General features: G+C 55.4%; 1 protein-coding gene and 1 long non-coding RNA gene across 6 annotated transcripts in view; one reads left to right on the top strand and one right to left on the bottom strand.

Annotated features, from left to right (window-relative positions):
• KIRREL3 (kirre like nephrin family adhesion molecule 3) overlaps window positions 1–13963 on the top strand; it is a 539444-nt gene that overhangs the window by 449696 nt on the left and 75785 nt on the right. For all 5 annotated transcript variants that reach the window (XM_077894140.1, XM_077894139.1, XM_077894137.1 and 2 more), the window contains exon 4: window positions 2277–2426. In XM_077894140.1, coding sequence (XP_077750266.1) covers window positions 2277–2426 — 150 coding nt within the window. The remainder of the gene's footprint in view (window positions 1–2276; window positions 2427–13963) is intronic.
• LOC144311508 (uncharacterized) overlaps window positions 1–13963 on the bottom strand; it is a 62115-nt gene that overhangs the window by 31914 nt on the left and 16238 nt on the right. The gene's annotated exons all lie outside the window — the stretch shown is intronic.

The following is a 13963-nucleotide window of genomic DNA, read 5'->3' as shown; positions in this document are numbered from 1 at the left end:
CTCCCCTGGGCGTAGCGAGAGAGAGTAATGATACCATGGAAGGAGCTAGAACTTGCTCAGAATCGATGCTTCTGGGCTTGTGTTTTTTCCAAAGATCCTGCCAGTCCTTGGGATAGCATTGCAGCTCGTTGCCTAATTAGGCAAATACAAACAAACCCATCACTGATGTTTTCAGCAGCTCATGAGAGCGAAATCCTGCTGCTGATAGCTTGCAAGACAACAAAAACACAAGCTCCAGCCAAGATGCCTGCAGGAGACCAGGGACTAATCAAGGACAGCGGGATCCAGAGGCTGGGCCGGAAGGGTTGGGGGCGGTGAGCCAGCTACATTGAGGGCAGCAGCGGGGAGAGGGCTGGACTGGAACCCGTTTCCAGCCCCTTGTCCTGGCCCTGGGGAGAGCCCGCTTAACTTACCTGGGCTTCTTCCCAAAGCCCAGCAGAGGGCAGGAAGGGCGGGCAGGAGGGGAGGTGGCGCTCTGGGGGGGGACAGCTGACGGCCTTGTGAGCATCTCTGGTGGGGTCGGAACAGCTGCGCAGGGCGGGGCCCTTTGATTGCACGACAGGGACCAGGGACGACGCCAGCCACGAGGACACCCGCCCGAAGGCTCAGCACACAGGAAGCCCCAAAACACATCCTGGGAAGGATCACGGCTCCCTCCCTGCCAAGGAACGGGTGCCAGTGGCCCCTGCACAGCTCACTCCAGGGGAGCCCTGCCCCACCTCTGCAAGACCCTTAGCTTAGGATAGGAGGGACCTTAGAGCTCCAAGATCCCTTCTAGGGTAGAAACCTCCTCCGCGGTGTCCCTGACAGGTGCTCACCAACCTCTGCTTGAATACAGCTCCCCATGGGGACCTCACTACCACCTCTGGCAGCCCAGATGCTTGTTGAATATTTCATTTTTTTTAAGATTTTGTTTATTTATTCCTGAGAGATGGACTCGATCCCAGGACCCCGGGATCACGACCTGAGCCAAAGGCAGACGCTCAACCACTGAAGCCCCCCAGGCGCCCCTTGTTGAACATTTCAAATGAAGAATATTCTAAAGTATTTCCCCATATTAGTTCTATCCAGTGGTGCTAGCCTGTCCTTGGAGCTACTTGAACACATCCAACCCACACCTAGAGACTGAAATATTTGGAGAGCTAGTGCATGTGCCTCTGTCTCTCTGTTTCTCTCTCTCTCTCTCTCTCTCTCGCTTAAGCTCTAGTCTTCTCCTTAAAAGGCCACATAGGCCAACCCTCTTCTGCGGCACATTTCTGAGAACTCACACTGTCCTGGTGAAGGTCTTCTAGAAAGAGCAGTTTCGAGCTGCCAGAGGGTGGGAGGGCCTCTGAGGAGAGAAGGGAAGAGAACAAGGAGGACGTTCCCTGTAAGAAGCTGAGGGAGGGGTGGACAGAGCTCAGGTAAGGGGACAATGGAAAAAAGATCCTTCGAGAGACTAAGGGGGTCTAGGCCCGAGGCCCAGGACAGAGGATCTGCCCAACCTGGCCAGCCGCGAATTATGCTGGCATTCACATTCCGCAGCAGCAGGAAAGCTGATTAATGATTTATCATTCTCAAATTTTTATTTATCCATTATTCATCACCAGTAGTATAAGGGACCCCATATTCCTAAGTGTCCTGCAAGCCTCGTAAGTGCTTAATCAGGCCCTGGGGTCTGAGGGGGGAGAGTAGCAGTGACCAGGAAAGGGCCCTGTTTATGGTTCCAAGTGGCCACACGTTCCCGGGCACTGATAGGGTGGCCTAGATTCCTTCTTCCTGTCCATCCCAAACAAAACTCTCCCCTCCCAAGAGTCATTCTTGATTCTTTTCCAGAGATTTCTGTTTTCCGCCCTCTGTCTCTCACTCTGTCTACTGTGAATCAAAGCCTGGGTCTCTGTCTCTCTGTGTGTCTCCTTATCAAAATGCATGTCTGCTTGGTAAACCACGGCGCTGAGCACACCGCCTGCCAGAGTACTGGCCCTGCTGTGTCTGCCCACACTTAGCATTTCCATCTCTGCGCTCTCTTTTTCTCTCTGCTAGTAACTACTCCAACATTCCTAAACCTCAATGCACACACACGCATGCACACATGCACACATGCACACACACACACACACACACTGCCCAATACCCAGGGAAAGGTCTCATTTTTTGTGCTCCTTACATGAAGGTCAGGGTCCTGAGCAGCTGCCCGCCACACCAGCCCCAGCCCAGGGTCCCCCCACGGTGCCTGTGGGGCACGCGTGCCTCCGCCGCGGCCCCAGCCCTCCCTGACCTGCCTCCTGTCTCCGCAGGTTACCCCCAGTACCTGGTGGTAGGGAACCACCTGTCAGGGGAACATCACCTGAAGATCCTGCGGGCAGAGCTGCAGGATGATGCCGTGTACGAGTGCCAGGCCATCCAGGCCGCCATCCGGTCTCGCCCCGCGCGCCTCACCGTCCTGGGTAAGAAGCGTTGAAACGCGGGGGTGAGGATGCTGTGGGAAGCACCAGGGGCTCAGTCTCAGAAGGGTTCCCCGCGGGGCAGAGTCCACGTCTGGTCTGGTGGTCGGTGTCACCTTCCCCACCAAGAGGGGGAAAGAGGGAAAGGGAAAGTTCCCGCCCTGGAAATTGGAAGGTCGCCGCTAACCGACCTATGGGCCTGTCCCACCCCGGTGTGTTTGACTCCAGCGTAAGTGGCTAAACGGGGCTCCAAATGCTTATTTATTCAATCGGGAAGCATGTTCTGTGCACACGATGGTTGTCAGGCCCTGTGCTAGGTGATGGGGATACAGAGAAGACCACGACACATCCTGGAGTCGCTCTTTCTCCCATGAGGTGCCAGGAAGGCCTGACTTCAGCATCCCTAGGGCCCTAGGGACCACCTGGGACCACCCAGGACCATCCCTGCACCTGTTCCTTCCCCTGCTCCCTGGGAACCCTGGCTCTCAGGCGGAGGACTGACTGCCTCAATCACCCCCAGGGATAATTCATTTCAGACCCTCACGCTAAATCAGACCTTTGCCCCCTCGGCCTTTCTTCATCCTCTTGGCTTCCCAGGAGCACAGCACCCCTGGGACACCCGGCCTGAGAGGTCCCTGCTCCTTCACTCAGGCAGACCTGCCTGAAGCCGGGGAGTGAGCCGGGCCACCTCCCAGACTGCCTCCTTCTGACTTCGTCCAGATGCTGCCAAGGACCCAGGCCCTGGGCGGCAAGCCGCGCCCACGGGGCAGCACAGCAGACACGGGCATACGCTCACGGCACCTCTCCACGCACTTCCACTTAGGTTGGCTCAGCTGTGCTGATGCAAGACAGTGGGACAGGGGTTGTTGCCCCAGATGAGAAACTGAGGCTCAGAGATGCCAAGGGCCCGGGCCTGGGGGGAGGGGTCTCCCCAGTCGGGCTCCTACATCGCCCTGCCCTGCCCCGTGGGTGAGGCTCCTCCAGCCCATGTGGGACGGGGGCCCAGGCGGTGGGAGAGGGGAGCCCGGGCTTCACCCTGCCCTCCTCTTAGCAGCTGCCATGAAGCTCTTAGCACAGGTCAACAGTTGGGGTGCTGTGTCCTAACCTGGCTGCTCCCCAATGAAACACTGAAGAGCATGTCAGGTTGTCTTCACATCTACACGGCCACGCGTGGGCAGATTGCCCCCCTCATGGCAGCAAGGACCAGGACACTTCCCAAGCCTGGAGCTTGGCTTCTTGAGACAGCAGGCAGGGCTCGGGGCCGTCCCCAGAAGCCCCCCTCAACCTCTGATTCCCATCTAGCCTGCGATGAAGGAAAGAGAAAGGAACCCGGGTTGAGCAGGGTCAATGAGCTGGGACGGCTCTGTCCAGAAGGGCCTGCAGGAAAGTAATCAGGGATGTGAAAGGGGGCAGACATCCTCAACCCTCCCGAGACGATGGCTAAAGTGGGAATGGGCGTAGAGTTTGGTGTGGAGATGGAGGGAGAAGGGTCTCATACGGTTTCTGATTCTTGAGTGTGGGGCCATGCGGGACAGATTTGTGCACCTCCGGAGATTATTCAGTTCCCCGTCCTCAAAATAATCTGCCTTCCGCTGCCCCCCGCCCTGTTCCCCTTCTAGAGGGTACTGAAGAATGCTAAATTCAGAAGGGCCTAAGCCCTCCCCACTCCTGACTTCACGCAAGACCTAAACAACGTGGGAACGCATCTCATCCTCCAATTCTTGTCCTGGTGTCAGAGCTTCGCCCCGGGGGGCACCCGACCATGCACAGCCCCCTCCTCTCTCCTATCTCGGGGAGATAACCGAGTCCAAATGTTTTACGGGTGAGGAACTTGAGACTCAGAGTGCAAAACCACTCAGGGCTTCATTACCACTCAAAATAGACCCCAGCTTTTCCAGCCCCAAACCAGTGCCGCCTGCGTTCCTAAATGCCAACAGCATCCCCTTTGTCTGGTGACTTAAGGACCAGGCTTCTGAGAGCGGGGCCTCAGCATCTGATCTGAACAGACTCAATTTGGTCTTAGGTCACGTCTCGAAGGCACTCACTCCCCCATCTCCCTCTCCTGGGGCCGCACCTGGCACTGCCTCCTGGGCACAGCGCTGGTTTGCATGGGGAACGTGTTTTACAAGTCTGGAAGGCAGTTGAGGGGCAGGAAGGGGGTGTTTCCAGGTGACCCCAGCAGGATAGCCTGCTGGATTCCTGAGAGCTGGAAAGGGAGCCTGAGCAGACATTTGTCCAGCAGCCTTCCCTGAAGACTTCACTGCCTCCACTCCTAACAAACTAACCCCGGCAAGAAAGAACTGCCCCAGGGTCTGCCTCCCACTTGTTCTGATCACCCTACATCCACCCCTGAGCTGGTCCAGCAGGTCCCCACCCCTGAGCTGGCCCTGTAGGGAACCCTCCTGCCCCTGGGCTGGTCCAGCAGGTCCCACCCCTGAGCTGGCCCTGTAGGGAACCCCCCTGCCCCTTGGCTGGTCCAGCAGGTCCTCACTCCTGAGCTGGCCCTGTAGGTTAACCCCCCTGCCCCTTGGCTGGTCCAGCAGGGCCTGCCTCTCTGCCTGAGCACCCAGCCTGGCTGAGTTTCTTTGCGGTGTACAGCCCCACCTACTGCCTTTGGAGAGAGGCCCTACGTGCTAAAGCTGACCCAGCCTTCTGGAAAGGGAGCTCTGGTCTGCTCACGGTGCTGAATAGACACAGCGGCTGTTCCGGCGGAGGGAAGGGGGGGTGTTTCTACCCTGGCCAGCCAGCTTCCCGACCAAGACCCCATCTGCTTTGCTGTGGCATCTCAGCCCAGGAATATGTCCCAGCCAGCTCCCCAAGGAGGGGGGCCGCCTTCCCTGTGTTCCAGGAATGAGAGAGCTTCCTAATTTAGTCTGTATTTGCCTGAGATAGATTTTTAATTAAATAAAGTAAGAGCCTGATTAGAACCTGCAGAAGATATGAGAGCAGAATCAGATGGTATTCCAGCAAAATTGCAAAGCAAACACTTTGCCTGGAACAGAGGGAGACCCCTGGGGGTCTTCCATCAAAGCACCAAGTGAGGAGGGCAAATATGAGAGATTACAGAGCCAACAGATGTGCATTGTTAAAATATGCATCCGCCAGCAGCCTGCTTGGAGAAGCCAGAGGGCCAGCTCACAGGGCCCCTGGTGCTCCAGGGAGGACATGGGGACCCAGCCCCAGCGGCCAAGCCTAGAGTCACAGACACGTTAATTAGCCTTGTATTTCCAGCTCTCGGATGCAATCAGGCAAGGAGCAACTTGGAGCTGAGCATTTGCTATCCTGGGAGGCAGCGGGAGGGAGCTAGGGGACCAGGAGAGGAAGAGGGGGAAGGGGCAGAGCCAGGCAAAGACACCGCAGCCCCGGCCCAGGTTAACGGCCAGGCTGCATTCCCTCTGCGGCACGGAGGCCCACGCCTTAACTCCGGCCAGGTCGAGACAGGCATCTTTCCACCTGCAGAACTTCTCAAGAACGGCAGGCTTGGAGGCCACTGTCATGGTCCTGCCATTAACCAGCTGTGTGATCTTGGCCCAGTTGCTCAACCTCTCAGGGCCTCAGTTCCTCATCTGTAGCATGAACGTGGTGATGAGTAAGATGGTCCCTAAGAACCGCCGGGCTCCCAGGAAGCCACGACTTCTACAATAAGGAGTCCAGCTTGCGGCACCAACTAGTTTAGGAAAATGCCCTCCCCCCGCACCACCACTGGAACCAGAACTCATGGGGGTGACTGAGGCCCAGAAGGGAACGGAGTGTTTTGTGCAGCATCGCACTCTGAGGACCTCTCAAAGTCCTGCCCAGCCCTGGGACTCTGGACTTGACTGTATGTCTTAACCCCAGAGCCCGCCCTCTGTATGCAGCTTCCAGGCAGGGACTCAGCTTAGCTGGACGTCATAGGACCCCCACGGACATGTGCAGAGCTGCGCTGTAGGCAGAAGAGCACGGGCTGGAAGCAGGACACCTACATGCAGCTTACTCGCTGTGTGACCTTGGGCCACGTCCTTAGCGCTCCCACGGGGCCTCTGGTCCAACTCTCTATAACCAGCACTTAGGATAGGGTAGGTCCTTAATAATAGTTGGAGGGGTTTTTTTTTCAATAAATGAATGAATGAGTGAGTGAATGAAGTTTCTCATCCCTCATCTATAAAATGAGGACAATAAAAATACAAATCTCCCAGAATTGCTGTGAGCCCCAAACTAACACACACACACACCCCAACGCTAAAGTGCCACACACTCTAAAGCTACGTGCACGCACACCCATGCACCTGCAGACAACTCCTTCTCCCACCTGCAGGAACCCCAGGGTTGACAATACCGTAAGGATGAGTCCGCATTTGATCTTTCTAGCTGCCTGAAAATTTGAGAAGCAAGGAGTCAGAGGACCCAGGACAGGAAGGCAATGGGAGGCAAGGTTTTGATCCACAAATATTTCCTGGGCACTGATTAGGTGCCAAGCACTGACCCAGTCATATGGGATTTATTGGTCAGCAAGAGAAAAGCAGCCCTGCCCTGGTGGAGTTTGTGTTGTAGCAGAGAGAGGCGGGGGGGGGGGGGGGGGGGTGGTAGAGAGAGAGAATGAGAGCCAATAAGTAATCCACAGATTAAACAGGTGCATTGTGTGGGTCCGTGGGACATCGGGTGGTAATGATCGCTGTGAAACAGAAAGCAGAGCGGAGTGAGGGGGCTCGAAGGAGGCAGGGAGGATGGTGGATGGCGGCTTAATTATTAAAAAGGGTGTTCTCCTAGTCTTCCTCCCATCTCCCTCGTCTTCCCGGCCTGTTCTAATATTAACTCTGCTGTCTGGTGGCTCCCATTAGAAACAAAGCTTTCTAAATCAACATGAATTATTTAATGATGGAGACGAAGTCAATTCAAATAAAAAGAGCATCTTTAAAGTGATGTCAAGCTCCAGACACAGAGGGGGCAAACAGAGAGGGTCCAGATGGGTCCTTGAGTCTTCAGAGCCCCCACCCCACGTCTCTTCTCTGGGGCAGCTGAGCGGCACAGGCCCCCCGAACCCCCCCGCACTGGAAGCAACCCCATCCCCTCACCCAGAAGGAAAGAGACAATGGATAACCTGGGTCATCCAGCCGACACGCAGCCTGAGAGCTTCTAAAAGCACCCCCCCAAAAAAATAAATAAAAATAAAAATAATAAAATAAAATAAAATTTAAAAAATAAAAAATAAAAATATAAAAGGGCCCCCCCCAGAAACAGGCGGCAAGAAACCCAGTGGCAGTCACCCCGTCGGGAAGGGACAGACCACGCTGCTCTTCAGGGGCCTGGAAGGCACGTCCACGAAGCAAACCCCGGGCCAGGGCCGGGGTACTTGGGAGCCTCTGAGGCTCTGTCACTCCGTCAGCCCCTGCTCCAGCCCCCTCCCCGCCCCAGGAGCTCGGGCTTCGGCTCCCTCAACTCCCTCAACCGCCCACACTCTGTGCCTTCCCTCCTGCGCGCTGCTGCCACTGGCTCCCCTGTCGAGGTTCATCTTGGACATCACCGCCTCCAGGAAGCCCTCCCTGAACCCCACACAGCCTGGCTGTCCCACTCTGCTCCCTTAGCCTTCCGTCCACACCACAGTCACAACACAACACTTTATACTGAAAGTAACCGTTTGCGTGTCTGTCTCCCCCACGGGGTCTCCGGGCACCCAGCCTAGAACAGCCTGTGGGCACATGCTCGGTGCTCGGTAGAGCTCGTCATGTAACTGTAGCAGCAGGGCTGCAGCAGAACCCCGAGGACAGGCGACAGCTGGGTCATATTGTGCCATATTATGTTGTGACTAGAGGGGCAACACGGCATCAGGGTAAGAGCCCAGGCTCCAAAAGCCAGCCTGCCTCCCCTGGACACCTGGCTGTGTCACTTTACAAGTACATGACCCTGGACAAACGAGTCACCTAACCGCTCTGCCTCAGTTTCCTCATATGTAAAATGGGGGAGCAGTCCTACCTGCCCTCTTAGGCTTATAGGGAGGATTTAGCAGGACAGCTGATGTAGGACATTTCTCAAAACAGCGCCCGGTAAGCACCAAGGCACAGAAGCTCCGGCTGTTACTAGGGTTCCTCCTGTGATGGTGATTACTGTTATTTTTGCCGCACTAGGCAGCACCTACAAGCAACTGTTCCTTCCTGGGGGCTCAGGCCCGTGTCCTGGGGAAGCCTTGCCCTCCAGCTCGCGAGGCCGAAAGACGCGATCCCTGCAGGCCCCTCCGCCTCGCACGCCTGGGAAGACGAGTAGAATTGATTTCCTTATCTCCTTATTAAGCGTGTTTTGCCTGGGCCCCGGCCTGGTCGTAGGTGCCGTATCTCATTTGTGCTGTGTGCCTGCTTCCTGCCACATTCATTACCCTGCAATCACCCCCAAATAGGGGCAGCAAACAAACCAGAGATGGGAGAGAGGAGCAAAGCAAGCATCTTTATCTCCTGCGGTTCCAGATGGGCGCCGGCGTCTGAGCTATTGTGTGCCTCGGGCCCACCCCCGGCCCCCACCCCTGCAGCCAGCTCCTTCCTGCCCCCCCCCACCCCACCATTCCGCCCTTCTAGGGGGGACCCAGGCCAGCATTTCCCTGGGGGCTGGAAGCAGAGTCCCCTCCTCCGTGTCTCTTGGACCACTGCATTCCCCTCCTGATCTAACTGGGTGCTTACCTGCTTGGGCAGGTGACAAGGTGAGCCGCAGGGCATCGAGCTACCATAAGGTGACTAATAGTCTCTGCCTTATAGATTATATTATAATATAATATAATTATACTAGATTGTATTGAGGGTCGTTAGCCATATGCCCCCCTGAGTAGCTGCCCATGGCTGTTGTCGGCGACAAGTGGAGGCTGGCAGGGGGGGCAGGGATGGAGGGTCTCCCTGGAGGTCCCTGTGGCCACCGGGTCGAGTACCCTGACTTCAGAGCTAGGCCCTCCCCCCTGCCATCCCCCCAACCCTAGCATTCTCCCTGGTTCTCTAATCTGCCACGGAAAGGAACGTCCCCACCCCCACCTGCCATCTCCCTGTTCTTCTTTTCAACCTCAGTGTCAGAACAACTTGCAAGGCTCCAGAGCGTTTGCGGGTCCATCAGAGATGGAGGCAAACTCAGTGCTCCCCTCTTGGCCTGTAGGCAGGAAGTGGGGAGACCTGCTGCAAGGGACACTCAGCTCTGCCTTACCCTACCCAGACTCAGCCAATGAGAAGGGAGCTAACTGGCCTAATCAAGCATCCTTGGTGGGGTGGCCCTGATGCCCAACGCTGCCCTGGGCTGGACACAGCATCCTAAATGGCCAACCCAGGGCCAGCAGCCCCCCGCCAGCTGCCAGCATCTCTTGCTTTCAACACCAGCACAAGCGAAGGCAGGGAGATTCTGCAGGATCCCACTGGGTCTGCTGTTCCCGGCCCCCACCACCCCATGTGTGGTTCTGCTGACCCCTCAGGCACCCCATCACTACATGACTGGGGCTCCCCCAGGCAGCCCCGCACCCCTGAACGGTGCCACCATCACACTCAGGGCACTGGCACTTCTCCGGGTCTAAGCAGGACAAGGCCATCACCTGAGGTGGAAAGACGTGCATCATTGTCCCAGTTCTCCCCCAGGGCAGGCCGGGATCCTGGCCATGAGACCCGAGATGATGGTATGTAACCATCTCTGGACGCTGACCTCTCCGGGAAGGACGTGCAGATCCACACCACGGTTTGACTGTGATCCCCCTTCATCTGATGGTGGTTTGGGGGTCGCATCGGAGGGACACTTGCCCCATTGTTCCCTGGCCCCCCAGGAGCAAAGAGAATCTGTTCTTCCACCGATTTAACCCTGGGAGATGCTGAGCAGCCTCCGCTGGCCAGCAAACTGGAGCAGGAGCCCAGCCCATGGAGGTGTACACAAGCCAGGCCCTTGATCCTCTGGCATCCCCCGTGGGCCATTCGGTGTGGAACCAGCAGCTTTGGGGCTGCCTGGGACGCTAGAGCCACTTTCCTGTAGCTTTCAGGGTTGGCTGCCTTGACGGGGCCCTCGGCTCCTGGGCCGTCACCGGGCCACGTCCTCTGGCTTGGGCACGGCTTCCAACAGCCCTGCACGCCTGGAAAAGCTCGGGCAAGAGCCCACTTCTGTCCGGGTGCCGGAGTCCTCCGCCAGGGAGCCTGGCCGGCCAAGTACAAGGCTCCCTCCCTGTTCATGCATCAATCTTATCCACACACAGACACCTTACCTCAAGGACAAATGCACCGGTGCTCACGCACACACACGCACACACACTATTCAGAGCACGGCCAAATCACGATGGAAAGGCACGAGGGCACTCAGTCAAGAGAATCTGTCACTGTTGGGAAGTGGACAAATCTTGGTAACTCAAAAGTATTGACCCTCCCTGCGTGTCAGGCCCAGGAATGAATGTAGTAGGTGGAGCATGATAGCCACAGCGTGAAGCCCCGCTTCGCTATTGATTCCTCCTAATGAAAAACGAAATGCAATGGGGAAGAGAGTCACAGTGAAGGAGAGGGGGGGCCAGGACCAGCGGGTCCCACCGGGAAGGACTCGCCTCCCTCCTGACTCCTGGCTCCGGGGCACTGTGGGGGTCACACCCGGACTGTGGCCCAAGCCAGCCCTGGGAAAGCCCGGCCCAGCTGAGCTGGCCAGGGAGACCTCCGAGGGTAAAAATAGCTCACCACGTCTCCGCTCCGACCTCAGCCGGGCCTGAGACGAGGGTTTCATGGCAAATTATGGATTTAAAACTAGCAATGAATCTCCATTACAGCATGAAATGAGAAAGGAAAACACCACTAAATGAAAGCCTTCCCGGGCAGCCAACGGGCCAAGGGAGGGGTGGAGTGTGAGCAGGGCGTTTAGAGCCCCAGTTGCAGGCCCAAAGCAGACTCACAGGAGCAGGCCCAGAAAGGAGGTCCCGGGGGGCACGGGCAGAGGCTGGAGCCCCAGGGAGACCCCTGCTATCCCAGGGCAGCGTAGGACACCGCGGGGACAGAGGCCCGGCTGCCAGCACTTCTCTGCAGAGCAAAGAAGCACAGCTGCCTCAGGAGGGGGGGACAGCCAGAACTTTGTGATTTGGGGGCCGTGCTGGGATGAGACCCAGCCGGTAGGTCCAGCCGGCAAGGGGCATTTCGGGAGCCCTGACCCACTGCCTGGGTAGCCCACCCACAGGCCTGTAGGCACCTGCTCACCGTCTCTCACCATCCCTGCCAGGCAGGCCCCGCATCTCCTTTCCTCGATAAGAAAGCTCGTGCACAAAGAGACCCATTAACTTGCCCAAGGTCATGCAACAAGAAAGAAAAAGGGCTAGAATCTGGACGCCCGTCTCTCCAGCTCCAAAATTCTTGCCCTTTCTGCTAAGCCATGCCCTTCCCCTCTTCCAAGTCCGGCTCCAATTTCCTGCCGCCTGACTCCTCGCCTTAAGATCGTGGACCTCTGGGACACAGGTCTCTTTCCAGCCCCATGGAACTCCAGGAGCCCTGTCTGAGCCATCAGACCGTCCTAGGGCCCTATGACTCAGCGAGGAGGTGAAGACTTACTGGCACCCGCCACCCTGACCTCCACAGATGCACCTTGGAAGCCGGGACCCCTAGACCCCCAACATCCATTTTCCATCCCATTAAGTCTCATTATCAGAGGACTGCCCAGTGCTTCTTGGCCCACTGCTCTGAGCCTCGACATTACTGTCTGCGCAGAGGAGGTTTTTCTAGGTGGGAGCATCATAGGTGCCCAGAAGCCCACACATGTGCTCCCATTTCACAAAAGTAAGTAGCTGAGCCCCACAACCCAAGAAGGCTGGCTTCCAAAAGAGTGTCACATTTTCACAAGTTGATCAAGGTGTTTGTAAATGTTTATAGAAAGGGGGAACTTTCCATATGTAAATATGTCAGGAACTGTGTTAGCAGCTGAAAAATCACCCGGTGCCTGCTGGGAGTATCACTGCAGCCGCAGTGATACGAGGCAAGAAACAGAGGAGCAGGCCAATGGCCACACAGCCATCTCGCCAGAAGAGCTGGTAGGGTGGCCCCACCCAAATGCATCACTTTCTCCCCACTCTGCTCGCTTCCTCTCCGTCGACACACATTCCCTAGGATGATGGACCTCATTTTGCAGATGGCTCAACCGCCATCAAAAAAGAAAAGGAAAAGAAACATGTTACAGGCTACACAACGCATGGAAAGAAAGATGAGTCTTCTCCGCATCTGTAAGACAGAAAGTGGGGCTCTAATGTAGGGTCACCTGGGACAACCCTGGCCCTCCTCCAGCCCCAGCCCCCAAATACCAAGTTGGTCTGGGCAACGGATCTGCGGAGGATGGAAACCTAACCTTGATTTAGAGAACCAAAGCTGGAAGGAATCCACCAAGGGTCCTTCCTTGGTTCCATTTTGCAGCGCAGATCTGTGCACCTTCTGTGTGCCAAGTGCTGTCGAATATCCATCAGCATGTGGCCCGATAGACTAACAGAATAAAACCTCCTGCCTTCATGGGACACGTGTTCCAGCAGAGGGAATTAGACAATAAACAATAAACATTTCAACGATGCGATCGTCTCTTAGAAGGTGGTAGAGCAGAGAGTATGGAGTGGAGTTTCTTAAGGAGAGGACAAGTTGAGCCATCAGGGTAGACCTCCCAGAAGAAGTGAACTTTTTTTCATCTTTCCCTTTGTTTTTTAACTGCTTTCTTGAGGTGTAACTTACATATCATTAAGCTCCAACCATTTTGAGTGTACGGCTCAATGATGGTTAGTAAATTTATGGAGTTGTGTGACCACCACAATCTTTGGCCATTTCCATCAGCCGATAAAGATCCCTTGTCAATCCTTGTTCCACCCTCAGTCCTTAGGAACCCCTGATCCTCCTTCTGTCTCTATGGATTTGCCTTTTCTGGACATTTCATATGAACAGAATCATACAATATGTGGTCTTTCCGTCTGGCTCCTTTCACTCAGCATAGTACTTTTGAGATTTGCCTATGCGGTAGCAGGTATCAGTAGTTCATCTCCTTTTCTTGCTTTTTATTGATAAACATTCTGTTTACCCATATTCATCACTTGATGGACCTTTGGATGGTTCCAGTCGTCAGGCTGTCTTGAATAATGCTGCTATGAACATTCATATACAAGTCTATATGTGGGTATATGTTTTCATTTTTTTCTTTTTTTGAAAGAGAGGGGTTGGGGAAACAGGCAGAGGGAGAGAAACTTCACGCAGATTTCCTGCTGAGCGTGGAGCCCAATAGGGGGGCTGTCTCATGACCCTGAGATCATAATCTGAGCCAAAATCAAGAGTCGGCCACTTAACTGACTGAGCCATGCAGGTGCCATTTTTTATGGGTAGATTCCTAGGAGTGGAACAACTGGCTCATGTAGAAAGGTTATGCTTAACTTTTTAAGAAAGTGCCAAACTCTTTTCCAAAGTGGCTGTGTCATCTTATTCCATTCTCACCAACAATTTATGAGAGTTCCAGTCTCTCTATATCCTCACCAACACCTGTTACTGTTTGGCTTTTCTATTATGGTAATCCTAGTGAGTTTCAAGTGGTATCCCATTGTGGTTTTGATTGCCTTCTCCTAGTGACTA

This window comes from Canis aureus, chromosome 3 (genome assembly GCF_053574225.1).
Source record: "Canis aureus isolate CA01 chromosome 3, VMU_Caureus_v.1.0, whole genome shotgun sequence".
Taxonomy (NCBI): Eukaryota; Metazoa; Chordata; class Mammalia; order Carnivora; family Canidae; genus Canis; species Canis aureus.
This window is presented reverse-complemented; position numbering and strand designations above follow the sequence as displayed.